This window comes from Sander lucioperca, chromosome 15, assembly GCF_008315115.2.
Source record: "Sander lucioperca isolate FBNREF2018 chromosome 15, SLUC_FBN_1.2, whole genome shotgun sequence".
Taxonomy (NCBI): domain Eukaryota; kingdom Metazoa; phylum Chordata; class Actinopteri; order Perciformes; family Percidae; genus Sander; species Sander lucioperca.
Genome location: NC_050187.1, coordinates 21,010,817 through 21,035,763, shown reverse-complemented (window position 1 = coordinate 21,035,763; position 24,947 = coordinate 21,010,817). Strand labels below are relative to the sequence as shown.

The 24,947-nt window shown below is 38.6% G+C and overlaps 4 protein-coding genes across 7 annotated transcripts; 2 read left to right on the top strand and 2 right to left on the bottom strand.

Moving 5' to 3' along the window:
* Window positions 1-44: 44 nt before the first annotated feature.
* rps24 (ribosomal protein S24) lies at window positions 45-22,635 on the bottom strand. Of its 3 annotated transcripts, XM_031306333.2 has the most exons (9): window positions 22,628-22,635; window positions 7,093-7,105; window positions 6,443-6,511; window positions 5,671-5,736; window positions 5,361-5,570; window positions 1,767-1,880; window positions 1,462-1,464; window positions 753-773; window positions 80-133 (listed from the first exon to the last, which is right to left on the bottom strand). In XM_031306333.2, the coding sequence occupies exons 3-8, from the start codon at window positions 6,443-6,445 to the stop codon at window positions 768-770; spliced, it is 402 nt and encodes a 133-aa protein (XP_031162193.1). In that variant the 5' UTR covers window positions 6,446-6,511; window positions 7,093-7,105; window positions 22,628-22,635; the 3' UTR covers window positions 80-133; window positions 753-767. The 3 variants fall into 3 exon arrangements, with proteins under 3 accessions (XP_031162202.1, XP_031162209.1, XP_031162193.1); XM_031306342.2 differs by lacking the exons at window positions 1,462-1,464; window positions 7,093-7,105; window positions 22,628-22,635 and having other exon boundaries at window positions 45-133; XM_031306349.2 differs by lacking the exons at window positions 753-773; window positions 1,462-1,464; window positions 7,093-7,105; window positions 22,628-22,635 and having other exon boundaries at window positions 55-133.
* On the bottom strand, window positions 9,786-12,878 carry eif4ebp2 (eukaryotic translation initiation factor 4E binding protein 2). Its single transcript, XM_031306363.2, has 3 exons — window positions 12,550-12,878; window positions 10,692-10,871; window positions 9,786-10,479 (listed from the first exon to the last, which is right to left on the bottom strand). Exons 1-3 carry the CDS (start codon window positions 12,680-12,682, stop codon window positions 10,451-10,453), a joined length of 342 nt encoding a protein of 113 aa, XP_031162223.1. The 5' UTR covers window positions 12,683-12,878; the 3' UTR covers window positions 9,786-10,450.
* On the top strand, window positions 13,316-18,549 carry ppa1b (inorganic pyrophosphatase 1b). The gene is made up of 11 exons (XM_031306312.2): window positions 13,316-13,498; window positions 15,611-15,675; window positions 16,141-16,194; window positions 16,588-16,707; window positions 16,856-16,942; window positions 17,111-17,237; window positions 17,320-17,447; window positions 17,688-17,773; window positions 17,894-17,969; window positions 18,051-18,090; window positions 18,194-18,549. The coding sequence occupies exons 1-11, from the start codon at window positions 13,318-13,320 to the stop codon at window positions 18,223-18,225; spliced, it is 996 nt and encodes a 331-aa protein (XP_031162172.2). The 5' UTR covers window positions 13,316-13,317; the 3' UTR covers window positions 18,226-18,549.
* Window positions 19,456-24,633, top strand: sar1ab (secretion associated, Ras related GTPase 1Ab). Of its 2 annotated transcripts, XR_004895245.1 has the most exons (8): window positions 19,456-19,658; window positions 20,767-20,837; window positions 21,485-21,604; window positions 21,702-21,767; window positions 21,848-21,951; window positions 22,063-22,194; window positions 22,832-23,072; window positions 23,677-24,633. XR_004895245.1 is itself a non-coding variant. In XM_031306322.2 (7 exons), the coding sequence occupies exons 2-7, from the start codon at window positions 20,780-20,782 to the stop codon at window positions 22,946-22,948; spliced, it is 597 nt and encodes a 198-aa protein (XP_031162182.1). In that variant the 5' UTR covers window positions 19,456-19,658; window positions 20,767-20,779; the 3' UTR covers window positions 22,949-23,082. The 2 variants fall into 2 exon arrangements, 1 of the variants encoding a protein (XP_031162182.1); XM_031306322.2 differs by lacking the exon at window positions 23,677-24,633 and having other exon boundaries at window positions 22,832-23,082.
* Window positions 24,634-24,947: the final 314 nt, after the last annotated feature.

Below are 24,947 nucleotides of genomic sequence, written 5' to 3'. Positions count from 1 at the left end.
AGAAAATAAATATTGTTCAAATGAATATATTCAAGGAGCAAAGATTTTGAGTTTTTTTTTTTCCAAAGTTTATTTGATGACAATATACAAGAACATCTTGAGCACGGAGACCCTCCCTGACTGTCCGGGCTCACTGTAGGGAGAGAACAGCAAAATTAATACAAGGCAATTTAATTTCTACAACAAAAAATGTAATTCCTTAACAATGCGAGTAATTTAAAGTTTAAGTGTGCAAATTGAACCAAACGTTATTAGTATTTTAGGAGAGACAAAAAGTTTCAACCCCAACATCATTGTTTGCAGCTTTATAAAAACATTGCAACGACTTGAGTAAGACATTTTCAGCAAACATTTCAGTGACAAATTCACACACTGGCAGGCTTTTAGTTCAACACACACACACACACACATCACACACACACACACACACACACACACACACACACACACACACTACACTCAAGTTGCGGATCTACTATAGATCTGAAGCATTATCAAAGTACTTGTGCCTGCTTAAATGTAAGGCAGAGTGGGCAAAGCCTAATGGATATGTCCATTATAGCAGACAGTGGTACAAAAGACTGGGGTAGAGGGAAAACCTATTAGCAGGGAGTTCAAAAAACATGGGAAGGGGGGACACTGAAGGAAAAACTGCAGGGGGAAAGTAAGGAGCGACATGCATGGCACAGCTCAGGTCTATCAGCTTTGGATGTGCAACACCATGGCACACCATGCTCGTTCTAGTTCTATACCTGCACACTGACACTTCATTTCTGCAAAAGAAATCCATGGGAAGCAAAATCAAGAACAAAAGATGGAACAAAATAATGTTAACATGTTGAAAATTGAAACATGGAAAAGAAAAGATCTCTGAATGGATTTGTATTGGCTGTACTCCACAGGTCAGAATTAAGCCAATGGAAACTATGGTAGACATGGCTGGACAGTGTCAATATTTTACAAGCCAGTCAGGCTGTAGCTATTACAGATGCAGCTGTATGTTATTAAACAGTCCAGCTGGGTTTTGCAATTCAGAGTTCTATTCTAGGTGACTTTAGGCCAATGATGGTGCCATAGAGGGTACAGGATTATGCAGGGTTTCATTGTAACAAGAACTACTACAGGAGTTTTCACAGTTTAGCACTGGAATTTTTTTTAAGTTACTTCCTTTATTGGCTGTAGGATCTCCTCAGTGCCATTAGGTTTTCAAAACAAGGTCTACAACACTAATTAGTTTTCAGGTCAAGCTAGTCATTAGTATTAAGAGAAGGAACCGCCAGGTAAGTATTCAGTGGATCAATCCTTCCATATTGGATGCATCCTGTACATCCAGGGGGAAAAGCCTTAAGGATTTGGCTCTCAGATGGGTAGGTGAGGGTGTAAAGGTAGAAGTCAGCTACGCATCTATCACTCCTGGATTATCTGCACATTGCAGTTAGTCTATATATGCACAACATTTACCTTCTACAGTTCCAGAAGAACATATGATATGATTGGAAAAATGACAAAGGAAATTAAAACAAAGTCATGGGGGTAAAAAAAAAAAAAAAAAAAAAAAGATTAGCAGGGTAGGAACAGGTGTCAAGAAAGAATCAAGTGCACTGAATTAAATGATGCCTTCCTATGCATTTCTGTTCTTTACTTAGATAAGGAAAGACAATTATATTTCCCTATGGCATACTATTGGAAACTATCACAGGAATACTTATTTTAATTTTTTTAACAGAGCCAAGAGACAACACGCGTTCAGTTAACGGTCACAATACCTTTTTGCCAGCAGCGCCCACGCTGGCCTTCTTGATGCCTCGTACTTTCTTCATTCTGTTCTTGCGTTCCTTGCGCTGTTTCCTGGAGGTCTTCTTTTTCTCATAGAGACCATGCTGAGGAACACAAACAGAGTTTCATTTTTACTACATTATACTCAACACTCACAATCATAACCTGCTGATGTTGATAATGCTTCTACAATGAGCACATCATTGTCAATATTGCCAACCCATAAGTTATATTGGTGGCCTTTCCGGCATTTATAGCAACAATGTAGGGTTGGGCGATATTAAATATCAATAAATTAAATAACACAATTAAGGATGTAATGAGAAAAAAAAATCTATTTAAATGTGTAAAGATTACAACCGTTTGAGATAAAAAAATAAAATTAAAAAAGAACCGCAATGCAATTTTTAAACAGCCCAGAGCGTGACGCTAGCTAACATTACACAGCAGGTAATATTAGCTGGCTTAAACACAAAACTGTGTAAAGTGTGACTGTATTTCATCGGAAAGGATTCCAACATCAGGACGTCCAGTCAGCAGTTGAAGAGAGAGCAGACTAGCTTTGAAGCTTCGTTTATGGTAGCTGCGGTGTTCCCGGCGCGGGGGTGCGCAAGCCATAAAATGACATCACCACGGCTGTTCCCAGTGTGAAGGCTCCGCAAGCGGTCGCGGCGCGTGGTCGTGCACCTCTGACTTTTTGTAACTATGCGCTGAACGTGCGCGCTGTGCTTTCAGTTCAACGGTCGGCTGGGAAAAGCAGGTTCGCCTCCACAAACGTGTGAGGAGTCCAACTGTTCTAGATATGTGGTCAGAGAGAGACACCACACTGAGAAAAAAAATGTGGAAAAACATATCGTTTTATCAAAGCTAAAAAAACAGCTTCACGGAAAGAGTGTTCTTAACAGTGTTACAAGCAGACAGTCATTTCGATTAGGAGAAAAACAGTTACATTAATGATTAGAGTAGATAATTGTAATGTTTTGCTGTACGTCGGTGTTTATCATGGATGTTTACTTCTGTTGCCAGGCAGCCTGCTTTGCTTAACTTCTGCTCTCTTCTTCTCTACTACTTCCTTATTCACAGATCATTTTGTTTGTACGCCCTCTGGTGTTTCGGAGAGTACTGCAACGAACAATACAGTGAGCATAAACGTCTCCGTGCATGCTCGTAGCGCACACGCCATCTACGGAGGCCCGCGCACGGTGTCGCACTGGAGTATACCCGACACTTGAGACAGCGTGGCCACTGCCGCTGTAAACAGAGATGGGACTGGTGTTGCGTTTAAGTACAGCTCCATAAGCTTGTGTTGCGTTCAATGTTGTTGTAAAATACCCTTCTGCCATCTAGTGTTTTTTTTGTTGTTGAACAGCAAATGTCTGGTAATAAAAAGTTGTTCATTTAAATTTAACCATATGGCCTTAGCAATAAACAAGACTTTAATTTTAGTTATTTAAGATAAAATACTATTTCAGTTGCACTTTTAATAAGGACACACTTTTTTGCAGAGTTTATATAAATAAAAAGTAATATTTTTCAGTCATTTCATTCTGTTGAAAACATTCCTGAGAAAATCTTATCGTGAACTTAAAATCGTAAATTTAATTGTGAATCGTGAGTTGAGTGTATCGTTACATCCCTAATCACCATATTTTACCAAATACCACGATCAATATTGCGACGATATTGTAGGGTTTACAATTGGGGAAAATTGAAGAATCTTTTTTTAATAATCAAAATCATCAGTAATGTGGATATGATTAAGTGGGTAAAGGCAAATAGAACAGCTAGAACAGTCTGCTAAGTTCAGAAAATGTAAAACAGAAAAATGTCATATTACGATATCCAAAATCTAAGACTATATAGTATTATATCACGATATTGAGAGGTTTCATTTTTATTTATCACACTTTTTCCTTTGCTTTTTGACTCTTTGGCTACCGTAACAAGACTAGGGTTGTGACGGTATAGATCTTTTCTTACCGCGGTGAAGAAGCAACGCATCGCCATGATATGGCAGTTAACCGCAACCCGTTACGAGAGTAGCCTAAGTTAGAGCGAGAATGACAGGGTGCCTTAAGTGAGTCGTGTCAGTGCGTGTGGTCGCGCAAGGAGAGCACGCGCTGAGAGTAGGGTCTAAGTGTGGCTGTGATGATAAGCAAAGGAAAAAAGAGATAGCAAAGATGATGCAAAGTGAGTTAAAAGTGATCATAACAAGCTTAAGCTTCTCAAGACAGTGTCTTTATCTGTAATCAAAACTGCCAGTAAGGTGAAGGGTGTTAACCCCGTGGAAAAAAAAAAAAAAAAAAAGGCTTTAACGTTCCAACATATGTTGCAGTACAGAGTTTCCATTTCAGCTAAATGTGAGTCTTTACTGCGTTTTGCTGTCATTTACGGCAGTGCTGCTTTCTCTCCTCTCTGTTGATCTATTCCACAGACAGTTCAGAAAGCTCTATTGTCAAAGTTTTTTTTTTTTTTTTAAAGTGCCAAGGGGCAGACGCTTCACAGTACAGGAGTCTAGCAGCTTAGCTGAGCAGAGAGGGCGACTCGGCAGTCTGCTAACTTGTTGCTCTCTCTACCAATTTAAGCTCCTCTGTTTTAGGTTAAAAACGTGCATGCATGCTGAAATTTAACCGTGCTGTTTTGTCGGGATTAAGATATAAGCAGAAGAAAACTAACTGCTAGGCCAAAGTGCAATGGTAAAACACTGCAGCAGTAACGGTAAGTAACGGTGTCCACCTCAGCTGAGAACGGAGAAATGTCTTTGCCTTCCCTACCATGTAATATAATAAATGTTTCCTGTAGAAATAATTCATAATCTGACACAAATCCCCCAAATATTTAATGGACTCATCTTGTGCAAAGCTGAAGTGACGAGCAATTTAAGTTTTATTTCTCCATAATCTCTTGACTAGCCTATAGGATAGAAGACAGTCGATGAGGATAACTAAACAATTATTGTTTCCATTATATTTCATATCACACATCTATTGTCACTTTGTAGAGCAGGGTTGATGCTGAAACAATATTGTGCAGCCCTGATGACAAGCACAGAAGATGTGCTTTAAAACTGTATTAATACATGGACTACATTGGGCCATGGCTGATTAGCTTTTGATATTAATAAAAACTTAACTCAAATTGTGCATATGCCTACATTAAACAAAAGATTACCTAAACTGCCTCCAAATAAATGGGCTGTTCCAACATTACCCTCCAACAGTATCTGATAGATATTATGGATAATCTACTTGCATTTCATGGTATAACTTCACATACCTTTCAATTGCACCCATCATCCAACCTGTTTAACTGTTAAGTGCTGTTCTGTAAACTACTTCACATGATGCACATGCAAAATGGGGTATATTCAGTGACAACTCTGAGGGAAGTTAAGAGCTTCTGTAATATAAGCAAAGGCCGTCCAGTAAAGAATTGTTTCCAAAGAACTGCATTTGAGGTCCGGAAAAGACATTTCGCTGCTGCAAAATTTGTTAGATGGGCGAAAAGGGATGCCTTCTGCTAATAAACACCATCGTCTCTGGAAAAAACTACAGCATTCATGTAGACAATGGTTTAAAACTCACTCTGGCCAGTCTGTGTTTGGGCTCATTCTTCTTGGCGTAGTCTAGGGAGTCGTAGACCATGGCAAAGCCTGTTGTCTTGCCGCCACCGAACTGAGTCCTGAAGCCAAATACGAACACAACATCAGGTGTGGTCTTGTACATCTTGGCAAGTTTCTCCCTGATTTCAGTCTTGGGGACTGTGGCCTTCCCGGGATGCAGGACATCGACAACCTACGGTAAATAGGCAGTGAACACGTGAATGTATGACTCGAAAACTCAGCTCATGATGGCATCAACACAGTGGACATTGTAGAGGGGTTTAAACGCTTACCATTTGCTTCCTCTGAAGCAGCCGGTTCGTCATGAACTTGCGGGTCCTGACTGTTACTGTGTCATTCTGAAGGTGGGAGAAAGTAGAAGATGATGCTTATTACCGCACAATATTTCAACGACAACTTGATTTCCAGCCTTCAACACTAAAAACAGGCTCCAGTCTTTCGTTGCAGCTTCCCTCACCAGGTAGCTAGCTACATGCTGTCACAACATTATCTTTAGCTTCATCTTACTGGCAAAGACAGCTTGTTTTCCAGGAAACTTAAATGCTTCCACGGACTCAATGCAGCCTGGTTTTATGTGCCAGTTGATAACGCTGAGTAGTACTACAGTAGTTTAATATTCCTGTTCATGTAGCATGAGGGCCATGCCATGGCTATCAGTGTTGTGTATGCTAACGTTAGCCGCTGGGAGCTAGGACTTCACGTTTCTTTATTGATTAGCAATTTACGTCTAATTACCCCAGTGCGTCTTCCAGCAACTGTGTAGGTTAAATAGATTATGTAGTGAATAAAAAGTGGAGTGGAAACTACACAAGCCATCCCAAAGAAGGTAAATACAGGGTGTACAACGTCCGGAAAGACATCAGTGAGGATAGCATTTAGATGGTGGCTGAATTTACTCTCAAGATAGTATCAGACCCCATCAATATTGACATTTTATTAGAGCGCACACTTAAATGATCACATTATGGACATGAAATGTATGCCGGTGGACGGATGGCTTCGATGAACGACTGATTTTACTTGATATTTTACTGCAAGACTCACCATCTTGACGCCGGCCTCGCTCAGGGACGTAGAAAAGGAGGAAGGACCAGCAGGCGACCGGATTAATGCCTGCAGAAAATTGAGTGGGCACGTACTTGTGTTGCCTGATCTAAAAACGTAAACACAATTTAGGAACTCGTACTAGGAATTGTTTTCTTTTTCTTTCAGTAAACGTAATGTAGAGCTAGTCCATGATAAAGTTTTTAAAATGTGTTACAAAGAAATAGGATGTTAGCGTATTTAGGCAAAGACTGAGGCTTTTTTTCGCCAACAAAAAATTATTTTTTATTTCAGTGTTCATGCTGACAGACGAAAATGAGCTAGAAAAATGGGGCTATAATGAAAAGCACAAACTTTGAATTGAATACACAGGCTGGGCCGTTTGGATGTGTAAATTGTAAAATTGTAAAAGTACTTTGGGTAAACTGACATTAAGGAAAACATCACCTGCGGTTCTTCTTTAGTCCATTAGACGTCAATCATCCAACGTCTGAATATTAGCTAGTGCCATCAGAAGATGAGCCAGTAAGACGTCAATAACCACAGCAGGATATTAATTATTAAGGTAACTAATGATAGCAAGAAGCACATTATTAAATGTACAAAATAATTTAGTTTTGGAAATACACGTCTGTTACATGCATACATACCTGTATAGGGACCCTACTGCCCCTCCCATCTCCACCCTTTGTACACTTTAAATGTACCCTGTCACTTTTATGAAGTACATTGCGCACAGCAGACTATACATGGCAGCTTCTTAATTTGACCGAACACCCAGAAACCAACCAGTAGTGCTATCCTCGATTGACACTGGCCCTAGGTTTCCCACGTCAGTTAGTTTGTGTTAATTTGAATATAGGCTACTCCATGTAAACACAATACATGTTAAAATGTAGTCAAGTAAATAATGACTCAAAACTAAATATTGACACAGGCCCCCTCCAAAAGACAGTTGCATGTTGAACTTAGTGATGTAAATTCCCTTAAATTGTGATATTAATAAAATGACAAAAAACAGGCTTGGATGTACACATGAATTAGAGCTTGTTTAGCACAATATGAAGTGTGTTATATCAATGGGTGACTGTAGGTTCATGTATACCCACCTAAACGCCTAACATACTTTCCATGCATTGCCTTTCTTTATAGAAAGCATTTACTAGTTCACATAAATTAGTCTGGTTAGTTGTCTAACAACATAGAGACCCATGAATAGGAAATAACACAAAATGTTTAGAGATTTTATTTTTAGTTTGTTAATTGGTACTTGTGATGTGACATTTAAGATGTGGAAAAAGGGCTCTGCTCTCTTGACCAGCATGAATCAGTTACTAACACAACATACTGAGAAAAGGTTTGGTAAAAACATATAGAACAGATGCCTGCTCTTTATTGAATCACAGTAAGAATAATGGCCCTTACTGAGTCATGTTAAATGATTCCATCCATGTTTTTTGTCACATTAAAAATAGCTAAAACCACACAAAACAGAGACAATTAAAACAGTATTTTGTTGTTACAGAACTTTATTGATCTTGCAGCAACAGTGTCCACTGGCATTGTAGTTTCATTTAAAATAAAAAGGTACTTAAAATCAGAACAGAAAGTTACAGTAAGTCTCTTTCAACACACAATGTTAAGCCCTCATTGTCAAACCAAACTGTTTGAAATAAATATGCAATGTGAAATTATGATGCAGTATTAGAAAGTTTTATCGCCAAAAATGTGCAATGCAAATTGGGTTTAAGCAACCCCTCTATGTATTTGTCACCAAACATGGCCAGAATTAATGACAAAGCCCAAAAGAACAAAAAGAAAATCTTTGATAGACATCATTTCAGCCATTCAGTGGTTCCAGTCATATAGAGAAACAAACTTGTGGTGTGAATGAATTTTGAATGAAAAATAGGAACTTCATGGTGATTAAATTAAGAGCTGCTACTTGGACAGAGTACAATTAGCAGACAGGACTATGAGCGGGGTGTAAAAAAACAAACTAATTATAGGGACTAAATGAGCATGAGGCATTCTTTTAACCACATCGCCATCTGAACTTCAGAATCCCAAAATGAAATGTGCGGCATCACAGTTTCAACCTTTACAGCTGCTTCAAGGAAAATAATATTAAAAAACATAAAAAGTATTTATTTTGCTCAATTGCCAAGTACAACATTTCCTGTTCAATGTTACAGTGAAAAAATAAACATCTGTTGGAAAGTACAAATTGATGACTAGGAACTTAGTTGTAGTTACTGCATTTGATTTAAAGTAAGGCATGGACAGACATGAAGCATGAAAAGAATAAAAGTAATGGATTAAGGACACTGGGGACAGATTTGTAGATTAAGGGACAGCATCTATCAAGCCTGAAGCAAACAATTCTTCTTCTGGGTTCTTGACACTTGTAACAAATCCAAAGCCTTGACAGTGCTGATACCCAAACAAATACCCTCAATACTAAGGAATTGTATTAAAAAATAAAATGCATATAAAACATTTGGATAATTTGAAGTTTTTCAAAAAATCATCTTGTATTTCACCCAAAAATGACCACTGGGATATTAACCATTTCCATATTAATCCTTTTATCTGGTCCAGTTATTTAAAAACAGCTGACAAATTGTGCCAAGTATTACCTCCTTTCTTAGATTTTTTAAATTATGAACCCAAAGCTCTTGCCAACTAAACAAACCAGTTAGGTCAAAGTGACGTTAAAGGTGCTGTAGGTAAGATTGCGAAGATCCAGGACTTAGCCAAAAAAGTTGAACATCGACAACTTCTCAGTCCCTTCCCCCTTTCCGCTAAAACCCAAAACGGTCTCCTAAGCCCCTCCCCCCACAAAGGAGAATGAATGCGTGTGCATGAGCAGTGATTGACACGCAGTTAGACACCCCCCCCTGGCCCTGATTGGTGCATCTGAACAGGGAGCTGTGGATTTTTGCAAATCACACTACAGGCTCTAGGTGGTGCCAGAGGAGCCAGATTTCTTTTTTTTTTTTTTTTTTCCATTACCTGCTTCATGTATTTCTACTCGAACATAGGGTCAGTTTCAGCAAATATGACAGAAAGTTAGATTTATAAGTCTTACCTACTGCATCATTAACTCTGGAGAAAAAGCTTATTATTTTTTCTCAGCAGGAAATGTGTAAATAACATGTATAGCAAGGTCACGATAGTGATGAATAGAGTGGCTTGATATTGTTATACTGTACTGAAATTTAATTCTAAATGAAAAGCTTGTTTTCAATTGTCAGATTCATAATTAGCTTTACGTGATAGTGGAAAATACAATCATTTAATGTTTACAAAACAATTAAATCACGGCCTAAAAATCTTTAAGAAAGATGGAAATGGAAATTTAAGTCTTGGAATGCCATGAAATCTTCACCTAATTGCAAAATAAAAAACAGCAACACAGCGTCCCTTTGCATACCATCAAAGAAAACTAAACAGACCAAACAACCGATAATACATTGTGGAGCTTTTCAAGTAGTTCCAAAAACCAAAAAGAAATAAAAACCACTTAAAATAGCATGCTTACAAGGGTCTTCAAAACCAAAGACTGTGATGAATATCAAAGCTTTTGACTGATTCTAAGGCCAGTATTAAATAATGACCACTTCCTCCCCCAATTAACTTGGAATATTCTCAGTTTCACAGTGTGCTCTGTTAAAGATCCGGACTCACACTGGAGAATGAGCACTGCAGTCTACTAATTGGACATTGTGAGCACATAATATTCAGACCCGCTCCCTCATTGTTTGTACAGCAACTGGTAACCATGGAATATCTATACAAATAAACAGTTTCCAGAGTTGGCCACACTGTACCTGTATGTATGATACACTGAATCCCCATGGTTTACACATATTACATCCAGCAGCAAGACAGAGAGCTAAAGAAGATGGCTGCCATGAGGGCTCACACAACATTGGTTTCTACAAGCCAAGCCACTGGCACGTGTAATGCCAGGTCATTTGCTTTTCCTGGTGTGGTTCCATTCTGTTAGATGTCCATTTCAAACTGAGCATCATCTGGAAAACAAAAACACAGGCAACAATGTGTTGAGACACTTTTGGAATATGCTGGGTTGTTTTATTATCATGGTGTTTATCAGGTGGAATAATTACAGGACAACAGCAGAGAGTGTTTTTGTCACATATTTGAGACGAGATGGACTGGTGACTATACCAACAAAACGCTTCATTACATAAGTTGGTTTCTCAATCCATATAGTAACTCTTACCGGTTATGGGCTTGCCATCATGTTTGTTGATGTGGTTGTTGGCTTCATTCTTCTTGTTCTCTCTCAGGACATTTTGGCTGGTCACTCCAGGGATGACAGGCAGGTGAGCTGGGGCAGTCTGAGCAATAGGAGAATTACGCCTGTCGAGTAGGAACTTGCGGTCATAGATGATCCGGGTTCCTGCAACAGGACGCATATCAAGTTTCAGTTACACATGCTTTATCTGAGGAAGTATATAATGCGGGTGCTATTAAAGGTGCTGTGAGTCAGAAGGCTGGCCTTCATTCAGAGGGCCCAGATTAGAGCCACCTTGTCTAAAATCTACCTTTAGACTTTAGTAAAACATGTTTACCCCTGCCACTTTCAATCTGTTCTGAGGCATATGATTAAATGTGTTCAGCTACATGTTTCATTTTGCATGTAATTCAGTAGGTTCTGCTGCAAAAGTTAAACAATGCTCAAACTGTCAGAGTTTATACACACAAGACAAGGTTCTCCCGCTATATTATTGTGAGAGCAAGATAACCTTCATGGTGTGATTTCACTGACAAGTTTGCTTCACGAGAGTCAAAAATCGGTCTATCTTGCACTGTATGTTGTTTGCTTTCTGAATAAATCTGGTTAACCTTGATGTTGAATGCCTTTATGGCATCACTTCACAGCACACTGGTTTAATCTGTCGTTTCCACATTAATCAGATTCACGGACCTTTTTTTTTTTTTTACAGCAGACGCTTTAAATTGGCATGGCAGAAAAGCACAGGTGGAACTAATAATGATAATGATGGCTCAGTTCCAGCAATTATTGCAATGCAACAATTAATTTGATCAGTAACACCTGTGTTTGACAGGTCAAAATGTCTTCTGTGACCAAAGGCTGTTTAACTCTAGTTTCACTTAATATTTTTTTCTCTGGTTATGTGTGCCACCGTGCAATGGCTCTATGCTCCCAGTTTGAAAACCACTGCTTTAAACAATACTTAACTATACAATAGTCTCAAACAAAATGTGTATTTGAACTAGATCTGAAATGATTAGTCGATTAATTAATTAGTTGATTTACAGAAAATACATAGGCAAACATTTTCATAGAAATTAACAGGTTTTTGGCTCCAGCTTCTCTAATGTGAAGATTTGCTACTTTTCTCGGTTTATAGCATTGTAAACTGAATATATTTTGGGGTTTGGACTGTTGTTTGGACAAAACAAAACATTTGACTGGACTCGCCTTGCACTGTTATGGACATTTCAATATGTTTTGACATTTAATAGGCAAAACAATTAATCGATAATGAAAATAACAAAAACCCTTGACAGAAAGAATACCATTCCTATGCAGTGTCTGTACAAATATAATGCATGTCAGCAACACAGTGTTGAGATAGCACATCACAGTCATGCAGTGATATGGGTACAGTATCCTAGATTTATTGTACTTCCTTGTCTGAAAGGGCTACACTGATCTGAAGCATACACTGATATTAAGCATACATTGCAATCTGGCTATACATAGCTCATGTACATTATTTGCTTAAAGCTATTGGTAATCACATTTATGTTTGCCATGGGTGGCAAACAAAACATTTCCACCTTCTTTAAATATAACTGCAATAGGTACAGTAACAATGCATTCATAAGAACTCTGCGCTGCAAACCAGCCAATCAGACAGTCGCGAGAGAGCACAGGGGCGGGGCTAAGCCTTGTTTTTGTTTTGATCAGGATGACAAGGCAGCCAGAAGCCTATAGGCCACAGTGACATGAACTGTTACAGGTTTGGTGAGAGTACAAAACACGACAAAATGATAATTACCCTCCATTTTCTTAATAATAAAGATTAGTACACGGGGTAACCCCTTACCTCCAGGAGTGGTAGAGAATAAAGTGCCTCCAGGGGTGGTACAATAGTCATGAGGTAGCTGCGTTGTGTCGTTGATCAACACCGTCCTGGTCGGGATGGCCCTGCTCTCGCTAAACTGACGACTGGTCGACATTTTCTGCGCCGATTCGGTGACAAATTCAGCAGCTACAGCAAATTAGGGTGTTTTTTTCCCGAGGGACGGTGGAAACCCGGGCAGTTCCCCACTCTCTTATATCTTCCCAAAAGCTTTCTTGTCTCCCCTTTCGTCCTCCCAGCCGTCAGCACCGTCCCCTCCCTCAGCAAAGGCAGGAAGCACGACAAGCTGCGGGCGGATATGAAGTCAGCGGTACGGAGCTGGAGCATCAGCTATGGTGCCAGCCTACATTTTATAATTAAAGAAACATCTCTCTCTCTCTCTCTCTCTCTCTCTCTCTCTCTCTCTCTCTCTCTCTCTCTCTCTCTCTCTCTCTCTCTCTCTCTCTCTCTCTCTCTCAAAAATATATTCAGTACATTTTATCAGCTGCAACAGAGCCTTTAATTTAAACACCTCAAATAAACACTATTTAGTTACTTTGATAACCCAATACCAGATGGCATCGTGTGTTACATTACAACAGTGGTCTTGCTGTTCATCCATAGACTTTGACTTCAATTCTGTTTTTATACACAATGCAAACATCCACTCATACTTTTCCACATTTTTGGCATTTTCCCCTGTTAAGTTCGATATTTCCGATAGCCTCTGAAGCTATCATAGGCAAAGTGCGCATGCGCTGTGCCCTTTCTGGCTACCTACCTACCCTGCAGACGAGCTTTCCTTCCGCCGCCATCCTCCGTCCCAGAGCCAGACAGCAGAGATTGAGACAGCGCACAAGCCTGAAATTAAACATGAGCTTCACAGTGGAAGAGAGGGGAAACCCGAACTCTCTAAGCTACCGCTTGTTCTTCAGTAAGTAGAAACTAAGTAGAAATTATAGAGTTTTGCCAATGTGCTACTCTGAGGTCTTTTTTACAAACCCCACAGGCTAGCTGCAACCTCCCACGTGTCACTTATTCATTTGTTGTTGCTGGTTTGTTTTTATCCCATCAGTAATTGTTAAGTTTGAGCCATGTAAAGTTGCGTCAACCAGTTGTGTCCATGGGGTTGATGCTTTCGTCTGTCCGCTTTCTGATGTAACGTCACAGTAGGTCTTATTGGTGACCTTACACCATTATTCTTCTTGCCTGAATTTTCTAGAAGGAAACTGTTATTTCGGGAAATCTCGCAAGGTGCTTTAACACGTCATCTAGCATAAAATCATAAAAGCTTGGAGTTGGGGGGACAACGCCCTCTCTGACGATAATGCGTGAATAAACTCGTAGATATGATAGCAAGACTGAGTTGTTAACCTGTTGGACTAAACGCTCACTGTAGTTGCATAGACAGATTATTGATTATCCTCGTTAACCATTTTTATAAAAACTCCCTCTAGTTTGTAGTCAAGTTTTTAAAGACAACCCCAAGTTAAGTCTCAGGTCATTACAATAATGGCATGTGGGTAAAATCAACCTGTGTAGTCAGCCCAACGTTGGTTAGGGAAAGAAACTGTAAGCAGTAGCCTCTATGCCTACCAGGATTTAAGAGTGAGAGCAAAGCCCGTCTACGGAAAGCCGTTCCACTCTCTATTCAGCCCCATACCGAATTTGGTTGCAGTTCCACCAGAGTTCCACTGGGGGTGATCACGGTCCAGTGCAAAATGAATGGGACTCTATGGAGCTAGACGGCTAAATTTGTCTCTTTCTCCTGATTGTGTTTGAGAAATCTCAGATTTGATTGTAGTTTTTGCAAGTTCATCATGGATAATAGATCGAAAGTTGAATGAACGAGTACTTATGTCCTTTCAATTTCTTACAGGTTGAGTCGTTGTTGCCCATAACACGCTAGCATTCTGCTAATGAATGCTGATTGGTCAGTGAAGGACTGATTACGATCGGAGATCCCGCATGACGGCATCCAAAGCAGAACCAGAATGTCAGAGTGAATATTTCGGCGTGGTAAAGCAGTATCTCTGGCTGTATATATGATGTCATTGACATTTTAAAAGGCTTTTTAGAACAAAAAAGCCACTTTAAAAAAAAAGCTGACACCCAGCAGTGTGTATTTTCTTAGCCTCCCCTTTCGAATGCAACATTCAAATTACTTTTACTTTATACTTTTTACTTTATTAAAGTGGATTTTGAGGGGTATAGCTCCATAGAGTCCCATTCATTCTGTACTGGCCTGTGAGCGCCCCCTATATGGAACTCTGGTGCAACTGCAACCAGTTCAGAAGCCGGAAGTAACGAGAGTGAGAGTTCAGAATTCAGAGTGGTTCACCACAATATTTGGTTCGCGGAATGTTGTGCGAACGATGCCTGATGGGTAGGGGAACGTTCACTAGACCCCCGCAGCGGAAGGAAAGGAACGTTTTCTTGACGTTCTGGGAACGTTTATTGGTAAAAATAAATGTTTTTTTTTTTTGTTTTTTTTTATCCTTCAGGGATCGTTCCCTGATCGTTCTCTGAAGGTTTTTTAAAAAATAACCTTAAGAGAACCTCCAGGGAACGTTCTCTGATGGTTCTCTAAAGGTTCTCTGAATGACGTGAACCTTCCCTTATCGTTATGTAGGAACGTTTTCTTGACATTCTGGGAACGTTTGTTATTTTTTAAACCTTCAAGGATCGTTCCCTGATTGTTTTTTAACCTTCAGATAATGTTTAGGGAACGTTCCCTGAAGGTTAGCTTTACTGGGCAGGCAGCTAAACTGGCACTGTCTGTTTAATAAAGTGCACAGTCCTAGATTTTTCATTGAACAATTTGGGCAGAGGGCAAATGCTATATAGACAAAACAGTTTTTTCATCAGGCAACTCATTGGCACACCTTGATCCAGAAGTGAAACTAAACAGTTATGGAAACCTATGTATTCTCTTGGCAAATCCACAAGACACAATGACAACATGATTTCCCTGGTGAAGATATGAGACAGATGGGAGCAGCTTGTTTCTGTCTGCCATGCTCATACAGTGTTTAATCTTTTACAGAAAATGCTGAAGGAAAGTACATCTCACCATTCCATGACATACCAATATATGCTGATGAGAGTCAGGTAAGGTAGCATCTGTCACCTTTACCCCAGTGTGTGTGTGTGTGTGTGTGTGTGTGTGTGTGTGTATATATGTATATATATATATATATATATATATATATATATATATATATACATACACACACACACACACACACACACAAAAATGTGTTTTTTTTAGTAACTACAGAATATCAATTACAGACACTGAACTGTTTTAAATAATATTCTCCAGAATAGCAAGGTCATAGTCTATTTGCGAAGGCAATGGCCTTTACTTGTGATTGCAGTAGATCATTCTTATCTTTATGAAACAATTAATCTTATTAATGGAAAACATTTTACCAAAAGCAATGTAAGTAAAAGCTAGAATGTAGCACATTATAAAAGCATTTTTGTGTTTTCAAATTGTGTCATCTTCAGTTATGTCCTCTACTATGTCAGAATAATTTAAAGATAATTTTGACAGATTATTTTCTCTTACAGAACATTTTCCACATGGTTGTTGAAGTACCAAGGTGGACAAATGCAAAGATGGAGGTATGAGTGTCTAATAATCTTCCATCAACTTTTGGATCAGATTTTAGAAGCTTTGGCTTTAGCTTGACCATGATGTATTTACCGGTTTATCCAACAGTTTTTAACATGTTTTCAATAACCCATTGATCATATGTCTTCAACCCAAAAAATAACATGTAATCCTTCAGCTGAATTGATTAAACATTGAGTTTTACCATTTCTAGCCTTGTTATTATTTAAATAATGTGAATGTTTAATGTGATTTTTAGTCCTGCAAATAATTTTATTGCAACTGGGTTTAAATGTGAAGTTATTCTATTGCAATAAGGCATCACATTTAACATGAATGACGTTTTTGTTGTTTTAGCACTAATCATTTCTTTAAAAGTAACAGCATTACAAATACATTTTCAGATTGCTACAAAAGACCCCTTGAACCCAATAAAGCAAGATGTTAAGAAGGGCAAGTTGCGATACGTTGCCAATGTTTTCCCACATAAGGGTTACATATGGAACTATGGAGCCATTCCTCAGGTTAGTTTTTTGTTTTTCTGATACTAATGTGTCCTCCCTAAAACGGTGATGGTGTAAGATCAATCCTGTAGCGTTTTAAATGTACAACAGCAGATATTCAGTAGTTTTACCTAATTCAGCTGACAGGCTTTGTTCTGTGGCGTTTCAGACATGGGAAGATCCCGCACACAAAGATGGAGACACTGACTGCTGCGGTGACAACGACCCCATTGATGTCTGTGAGATCGGCAGTAAGGTACAGCACTCGCTGATGATTTGACAGCCTTATGTAAATGTTTTTCATCCTTCATTAGGTCATTAAGTCATTGTGATTATCGATTTGTTGTGTACATTATTTTAATTGAAAAAGGATAATGCCGCTGACAACAGAAAGTGAACTGCAAACTCACACGTCCTCTCTTAGGTGTGTTCCCGTGGGGAGGTAATCACAGTGAAGGTGCTCGGGATCCTGGCCATGATCGATGAGGGTGAGACTGATTGGAAAGTGATTGCAATCAACGTAGAGGACCCTGAAGCCAACAACTTGAACAGTAAGCACCTCGTTTTTTTTCCCTCAGTTTGAGTTTCTGAGCAGTCCTGCATCAGTCATACTGAACTTGTTTTGTTGTATAGACATCAGTGATGTCCAGCGCCTGAAACCTGGTTATCTGGAGTCCACAGTCGACTGGTTCAGAAGGTACAAAGTGCCAGATGGGAAACCAGAGAACCGGTTTGCTTTCAACGACGAGTTTAAAGACAAGGTCTCCACCCTAGCACACCTTATTTAGCCATCATTTTCACTATGACAAAAAGCAAAGATTTCCCCTTGAGGACAATAAAATACATATTTTATCTAAATTTGCTCTGCTGTGTCAAGGAACTGCGAACTTGAACTAGAATTAAAATATAAATATACAGATTGTTCTTGCATTACAGTTATAGGTAACTGTAAAAACAAAAAACATACTTTTAACTAAGCACATACTATTTTTGTGTTTCAGGACTTTGCCATTGAAGTAATCAAGAGCACTCACAACTTCTGGAAAGCCCTCATTTCCCAAAAGACCAACGCTGGTGAACTGAACTGGTAAACACTGTTCTTACTGCTCTGACCACAGCAAACAAGTACAGCTGCTTTCAGGACAAACTGAAATGTGTTTGTTTATGGATTCTAAACTATAAATGATTGTCTTATCATGCAAAACAGCAAAAACACGTGTGTCTCGGCCAGTGACAGCCCTTACTGCTGTTCAGTGGATGAAGCTAAAGCTGTTGTTGGTGAAGTAAGTATGTGTCAACACCAGACCTCAACCTCATTCCTCCTTGATTATTATTTTATAACTGATGTTTCACTCTATTTTCAGACATGTCCTTGTGGAAAAGATGAAGATATCCCCTCATCAGGTAGCTTTTCAAAAATATACCTGTTAATAATGTCCAGATTATTGGATTTTTGGTGAACTTTATTGCTCTGATGTGAGATTGACATTAATGTTTTCTTTTGCAGTAGATAAATGGTTCTACTATGAGAGGAAGTAAACCAGGAGCTGTTTGGATATGAGTTGAGTGAAGGACTCATCTTTCATAGGAATACTTGAAGAGAGTCTTACCAATGGGATGATGGGATGTGGTTGGCTGGGGCTGGGCTGGCTGCTTGCTGTAGATGGAGCGATAGTGGTTAGATACTGTAGAAAAGTACAAAAAAGTAACCATGTCTTGACCAAGGAATTTCCACTTATTTAACAAAGATCTCTTTAGAGATGTGCTGTCATAAACAGAGTACACAAACTATTCCTGTAGATACTTGTGCCATCATGTATGAGACTGGACTGTTTTAATAAAGTTTCTCTGGTTAAATTATCATCAAAGTAGGATTTCTTTTTTCCTCAACACTTGTGTGTTACAGAATCTATTATAAATTACGAAGGGCACTATTGTTTCTGTTGCTGCCATGATCACACTGAATGAGAGCAGTTAGTGGAAGAGTTGTGAGGAAATAAAGTTTAAATTGGCTTTGTCTTTATAAACTATACTTTAGACCAGGGGTCTTCAAAGTTTTTTAAGCCAAGGACCCCAAGGATGAACTGTATGAATAGCCTTAGTCACTACCTATGGGCTAGTAAGCAGTGGGGATTTATGTTTGCTAATACTATGTTGGATTCATCTTAAGACTTTTTAATTTTTGAAATAATTTTTGAAACAATGATTTGGAGGCCTCCCTGCATTGACTCTGAGGACCCCCTAGGGGCCCCGGACCCCCTGTTGAAGATCCCTGCTTTAGACTGAACCTCTGTCATTGTTATAATGCTACCACCTAGTGTTCAGTACCCTATATTACTTTTCTTTTTGAAACGTAATATTTTTACAATTATACTTACTGTTTTCACATGATTATTTGTGATGTGTGAAAGGCTTAATTTTTGTGATAAACGTGTACTATTGGACTGGTGCACCTAGTTTATTTTCCTATAACTTTAGTGGTAAACCGTTAAAATGGGAGGTACAATCTAAGTTTAAATTGATCGATAAAGAAAAAAAATTTATAATGGCAAAAATAAATTCCAGATTTTTAATAGTACGCATGGGGAAATTCTCAATTATTTGAAAAAAATGTGCATAAAACCTACAGGATAACATTTACAATCATATTAATCTTTGGGTCCTTACATTCCATTCCATTAGACTATGACAACCTTAAATTGTGCTTCAGCAATGAATTTTCACTTAAGACTAAAACATTGTTATGTATAACTATTGTAGAAAATTCCTGTTTTTAAAAAAAAAAAAAAAAAAGGAACGAGAGTTTATGGTTAATTTCTTTTAAGAAAAGCGTTACTGGCATGTTGGCCCCTCCCGCTTTATTAAGCTAGTGACGTGTTTCCGGTTAACTGTCAAACTCGTAGACTGTCAGTCGACGGGACAGGCTTGGACCAAAAACCAACGGACGGGCAGTTAAAAATTGGTAGAGCAAGGTAATACCGCAAATTATATATTAAGTTTTCTTTGTTTCAATTTCTACACTTCGTTTTAAGTCTAGTTTTGTGCTTGTTGAACCACTTTCCTGACATAGTCATAGTTAAGTCGTTCTGGCGCTCATGTTTACTAAATGTATCATTGTTTACTGTATGACAGCTGATGTCGTTACTATAAGCTAACGTTACATGTGATAAGCCGCAACTGTGGCAGTAATCGTGAAATCACTGGAACAATCATTTCCGAAGAGCTCAGTCATGAATTTAGTGGCCTGTCGTGTTTTATGGTGTTATTAATTTGTTATGGAATACTGAATTTGAGATTTGCATGAAAACCTGCTGCGATTTCTGACATGACTACCGACGTTTGTAAGGGTTAGCTAACTTAGTACACGATGCCTGTTGTATTATAGTATTTAGCTAACCCATAGACGTAGGAATTAAATGCCATACTTTATAAATGGAGTCTGGTGTTTACAACTGTTGAAACATAGTATGATAAAGTAATCAACAGTTGGGCAATTTCCCGAAGCCTTAGTCACTGAAGGCCTCACTATTCACTGCAACAAGCACATCATGTCTCACATAAAGTGACAGGTGTGTGTGACTGTGTGTGTGTGTGTGAGTGAGAGAGGGAAGCAGGGGGTGACTGCTGAGATCAAGTGTCCTTGCCACAACCTGTCATAAAAATAGTCAGAGCAAGATCAGTGTGACTTTAGTGAGACAGCTCTCAGAACAAACTAGCATCTCAAAATGCATAGTTTGCCCTCCTTTTCTTTCATGCTTTACAGCTTGTGTGATTACACAGAGCTTACACATACCAGCAGAGTAATCCAGGGTCAGGAATAAGGTTTAACAATGAGCTTCAGTGCTTGATTTAGTCCTTTTGCAACAGTACATTCAAGCATATGCTTATTTGCTAACTTATTCTTCATAGTCTTTAGGTGCTGTGTTGGCATGTTTTCATTTACTCGTGTATATGCTTATGACAGGAGAGGGGGCTTGGTTGAGGTCCGACGGCAACTTGAACATGAACTAATACCTTTGTGCTGTGTTCTTCTTTAATGTGCCATTATAAATTATTTCAGTTTTATGATCTGTATTACAGGCAGTCCAGAGAAATGTCTTTTATACTTGACTGGATCTACAAGAGCTTCAGCAGTGTCCTGCAGCTATTAGGTATATTAGAGTATTATATCAACAATATTGTCCAACCATAACCACCAGAACTTTTTTCCTGTTTTTTGTCAAACAAAATACATTTACATTTAACACAGAAAATCAATTCTCAAACAACAACATTGTGCTATTTGATATTACCCTCCTCTGCTTGACGCCTATTTTGGAACAAAAATGCCTGAGATGACAGACCCAAACTAAAATGGCTGTAGCTCACAAACCGCACACTGACTTTGTACATGATAAGGTCTTGCCAGTAAGGAAACTTCCCAAAATGCCATGTGAAAGTGTCAGAAACATTATATGTGTTATAGAAACAGAACAGTAGGTCTTTCACTTTTTTGTTAGTCTGAATAATTGTCTAGCCCTTTGGCAGTAGAAGTCAAGGAAACTGTGGGGCTATAGACAAAATACCCAGCACAAAATGCACAAAGTACGACGATTATACAAGCTATTTTAATGAATATGTCAATATAGATCTCCAAAAAGCTATTTATAGACTCCAAATGTACACTTGGTAACTACTATGTTCTAATGAATCATTAGAAGTGTATTTCCTTTTACATTTTGGTATTGGTAAAAACCAAATAAACGTTTATAGTATGGTTATATCATATTCATATTGTTTGTTTTCTTTTTATCCTCAGGGTTGTACAAAAAGAGTGGCAAGCTAGTGTTCCTTGGACTAGACAATGCTGGAAAAACAACACTCCTGCACATGCTCAGAGACGACAGGCTTGGACAGCACGTGCCAACGCTACATCCAAGTACATCCAGCGATTTGACAAGTTGTAGTTCTGCAGTCAATCTAATTTTTCTTTTTTCAGCACTTATCTAAAGTCAGTGCTTTCCCTCTGTCCTCAGCATCGGAGGAGCTGACCATAGCTGGGATGACCTTTACGACATTTGACCTTGGAGGTCATACACAAGGTAGGGAATAAGGAAAATGCTGTTTTGATGCACTTGCTGCTGTGTGTTACATACATGCTGAAATTGTGTTGCTCTCACAGCACGAAGGATCTGGAAGAACTACCTCCCAGCCATAAACGGTATAGTCTACATGGTGGATTGTGCTGATCATGAGCGACTAGCAGAGGCTAAAGTTGAACTGGATGTAAGTTATAATATTGATCTAACTTGTGTATCAACACACAACACAGTTGTTTGTAGCTTTCATCGATATGTATGGTCTCTTTGGTGAATATTTGACTCTTTGTGTCTGCAGGCCCTGTTGACAGATGATACCATCTCAAACGTCCCGGTTCTCATCCTGGGGAATAAGATCGACCGTCCGGAGGCCATCAGTGAGGATGCACTCAGAGGAATGTTTGGTCTTCATGGACAAACAACTGGAAAGGTAATGATCACGGAGGATTAAATGATTTGAATGAAAGCTGATGTCTATCACGTTTTTATTTAAGAATGTGTACGCTGTTATTGCATCCGTCTGTATGGTGGAAAGTAGTAGAAACACTAAAACAGCATATTTCCTATAGTTACTCCTTACTCTGCTTTATGACCTTCAATAATTAGTTGATTTGTACGTGCCTGGTCTTTCAAGGACATTGTCACTGAATAATAACAACAGTGAGCTTCACAAATCTTGCAAGGCCAGACCTACCTTCCTTTCAACACAGAAGAAAAAGAAAAATCTCTGGCATAACTGCTTAGATCGCCACTGCTCTTGTTAAACACAGTGGCAGCGGGAAAGAATATGCTGGTGAGAAGCATTTGGCACAGTACCTGTCTCATGCTAATTTTTCATTGTCAGTGTTAATCTTATTAACCACCTGCTGTCTCTCAGCAAAAGAGACAACATGTCACTGAGTTAGACCACAGCTCTACAAATATTACACCACTCGCTGTCGTACAACATGCAGAAAGTTACAGGTTTAAGATATTGATTGTACAATGTCTATGGTAAAGGATGTTGAAATATTTTGGTTGTGAATTAAAATGTGTACTTTTGTATGTATAATTTTGCATCTTTCCAGGGCAAAGTGTCACTGAAGGAGCTGAATTTGAGGCCAATGGAAGTTTTCATGTGTAGCGTGCTGAAGAGACAAGGATATGGAGATGGTTTCCGCTGGCTCTCCCAGTATATTGACTGATGCACATTATTTTACCACGCTACCTGTGCACACAAGGACATGTTACACACAAAACTACCTGCCATAAGGAGATATTGTATTATATACCATATTTAGGACTTCAACTGTGCCAGAAGGAAATATGTTACAAGTAGGGATGTCCCGATCAGGTTTTTTTGCCCTCGAGTCCGAGTCCGAATCATTTGATTTTGAGTATCTACCGATACCGAGTCCCGATCCGATACTTCTATAAGATATAAAAAAAGAATAAAGAACAGCGAAAAAACAGATCCAGGATGTTCCTTATTTTTTATTTAATTCACCTTATTTATTTTTATTAACATTCAACAACTCTGTTAACAAACAGAGCACTTCTGTTACATATCTCACAGTTTGCTATGGCAATGTTGTTGTCATCAACTTTATAATACCTCCAGACCGCAGACATACTCGCGCTTTCCGCTTCAAGCTGCTTCCGTGTTCTACTTTGCCGGCATTTAACCAATAGCGTCTCTGCAACAAAGTGATGTCATGCCGCACGCGTTGCTGTTTCTGTGTGGAGTCAAAAGGGTCTAACTCTGTGCCACCGCATAACTATAGATGTGTTAAAAAATAATGAGAATATATATACATATATATCCGAGTCCTGATCGGGAGGTAACGTCCGATTCCGATCGAGTCTGAAACCACGTGATCGGGCCCGATTTCCGATCACGTGATCGGATCTGGACATCCCTAGTTACAAGTAGTGTTTTGTGTTAATATACCCTGTATTCTTTATGAGTTCAAAGAAATCAGTATGCCATATTAATCATACCACAGCAAGTCAAAGATTAAGTTATGAATCATCAGTCTGTATTGGTCAGATTGCATGTGGAGAATAATCTTCATAGTGTGGTTTCCTTAACGTAAAGCCTGTAGAGAATTCTGTCTGCCATATAGAACATGTCATCGCTGTGAACCAGTTTCTTACCCGGGTTTATTTTTAGCTGCTGGTGTAGACTTACAGTGAAGGTCAATTTTGTGAACATTTTGTGCTTGGAGTTACTCTTCCTTGGTTAAGGATGAAGATTACAATTATATCTTTATATGTATCCTACTTCTTTCAAACTAATGGGAATCTCAAAGTAACATAACATTTTTCCCAGAACAGAATAGTTTTTCTGGAAAGTGCTGCAGAGATTTGGTGCCATATTTGTTATCAATGAAGGTTTACCACTATAGGCCAATTATATGAATGCGACCACAAGTGCATTAACTGACATTTTGCTGTGAAGAGCTTTATTTAATAGCACAAAACAGTGTTAAATAATTGCAGTATATGCTAACTGCATCAGCACAACCAGGTAATGTAACAAACTCAGACTTGGATGCAAAATGACCTGTTTTCATGATGGTTAATTGCTGTGAAACAACTTGAGTACTTTGTGATTAGTGGCTGCTCCCAACACGCAGTGATATTATGAGAGTACTTGAGTGATGCTCAAAAATAGGGCATGCAAAAGATATGCATGAAATGACCTCTTAGTGCAATATTACACATTATTTTGTATATAAGCTCTTATTTATATTTTGCAATAAAAAATTGGTTTGCCTTATGTTACATCAAGCATCAAGCCCTGAAGTAATGTATCTGTTACAAAAGATAGGTCATATTGTTATTAAACGTGTGAAGTTTGAGCATAATAAATATTTTTTAAAATCCTTTAAATATTTCTTGTCTGGCTAATTTTTATCAGATTTTTAATTAGTAAAAGGTTTGATATAACCAAAAACAAACATTATTAAACTATATTATTATTACTAATTTATACACTTTACCGCTTTCTTAAACTAAAAATAACTGAATAAAAACTTAACAGGCAACATTTACACTTTTTTTCAATTGAAACGCCTAGTTTTACACATTACCTTTAATTAAAGGTGATTTATGCTCCCTTTCAGATATTCATGTTTTCCAATGATTCCCAAAACGTTCAAACATTGTATTTTCAAAGTTATGTATTGAAGCTGTAGCAAA

Bases quoted from the DNA above. Each gene is read 5' to 3' on its own strand.
- rps24 (XM_031306333.2), bottom strand. The intron at 5,571-5,670 runs GTAAGCGTTTAA...TATTTACCGTAG, and splicing joins TGCTTCAGAGGAAGCAAATG to GTTGTCGATGTCCTGCATCC. The intron at 1,881-5,360 runs GTGAGTTTTAAA...TGTGTTCCTCAG, and splicing joins CCAAACACAGACTGGCCAGA to CATGGTCTCTATGAGAAAAA.
- eif4ebp2 (XM_031306363.2), bottom strand. From the start codon at position 12,682: ATGTCGACCAGTCGTCAGTTTAGCGAGAGCAGGGCCATCCCGACCAGG. The intron at 10,872-12,549 runs GTAAGGGGTTAC...GTCCTGTTGCAG, and splicing joins ATTCTCTACCACTCCTGGAG to GAACCCGGATCATCTATGAC. The intron at 10,480-10,691 runs GTAAGAGTTACT...TTTGTTTTCCAG, and splicing joins TGATGGCAAGCCCATAACCG to ATGATGCTCAGTTTGAAATG.
- ppa1b (XM_031306312.2), top strand. From the start codon at position 13,318: ATGCGCTGTGCCCTTTCTGGCTACCTACCTACCCTGCAGACGAGCTTT. The intron at 15,676-16,140 runs GTAAGGTAGCAT...TTTCTCTTACAG, and splicing joins TATATGCTGATGAGAGTCAG to AACATTTTCCACATGGTTGT. The intron at 17,448-17,687 runs GTCTCCACCCTA...TTTGTGTTTCAG, and splicing joins ACGACGAGTTTAAAGACAAG to GACTTTGCCATTGAAGTAAT.
- sar1ab (XM_031306322.2), top strand. From the start codon at position 20,780: ATGTCTTTTATACTTGACTGGATCTACAAGAGCTTCAGCAGTGTCCTG. The intron at 20,838-21,484 runs GTATATTAGAGT...TTTTATCCTCAG, and splicing joins CAGTGTCCTGCAGCTATTAG to GGTTGTACAAAAAGAGTGGC. The intron at 21,768-21,847 runs GTAGGGAATAAG...TTGCTCTCACAG, and splicing joins CCTTGGAGGTCATACACAAG to CACGAAGGATCTGGAAGAAC.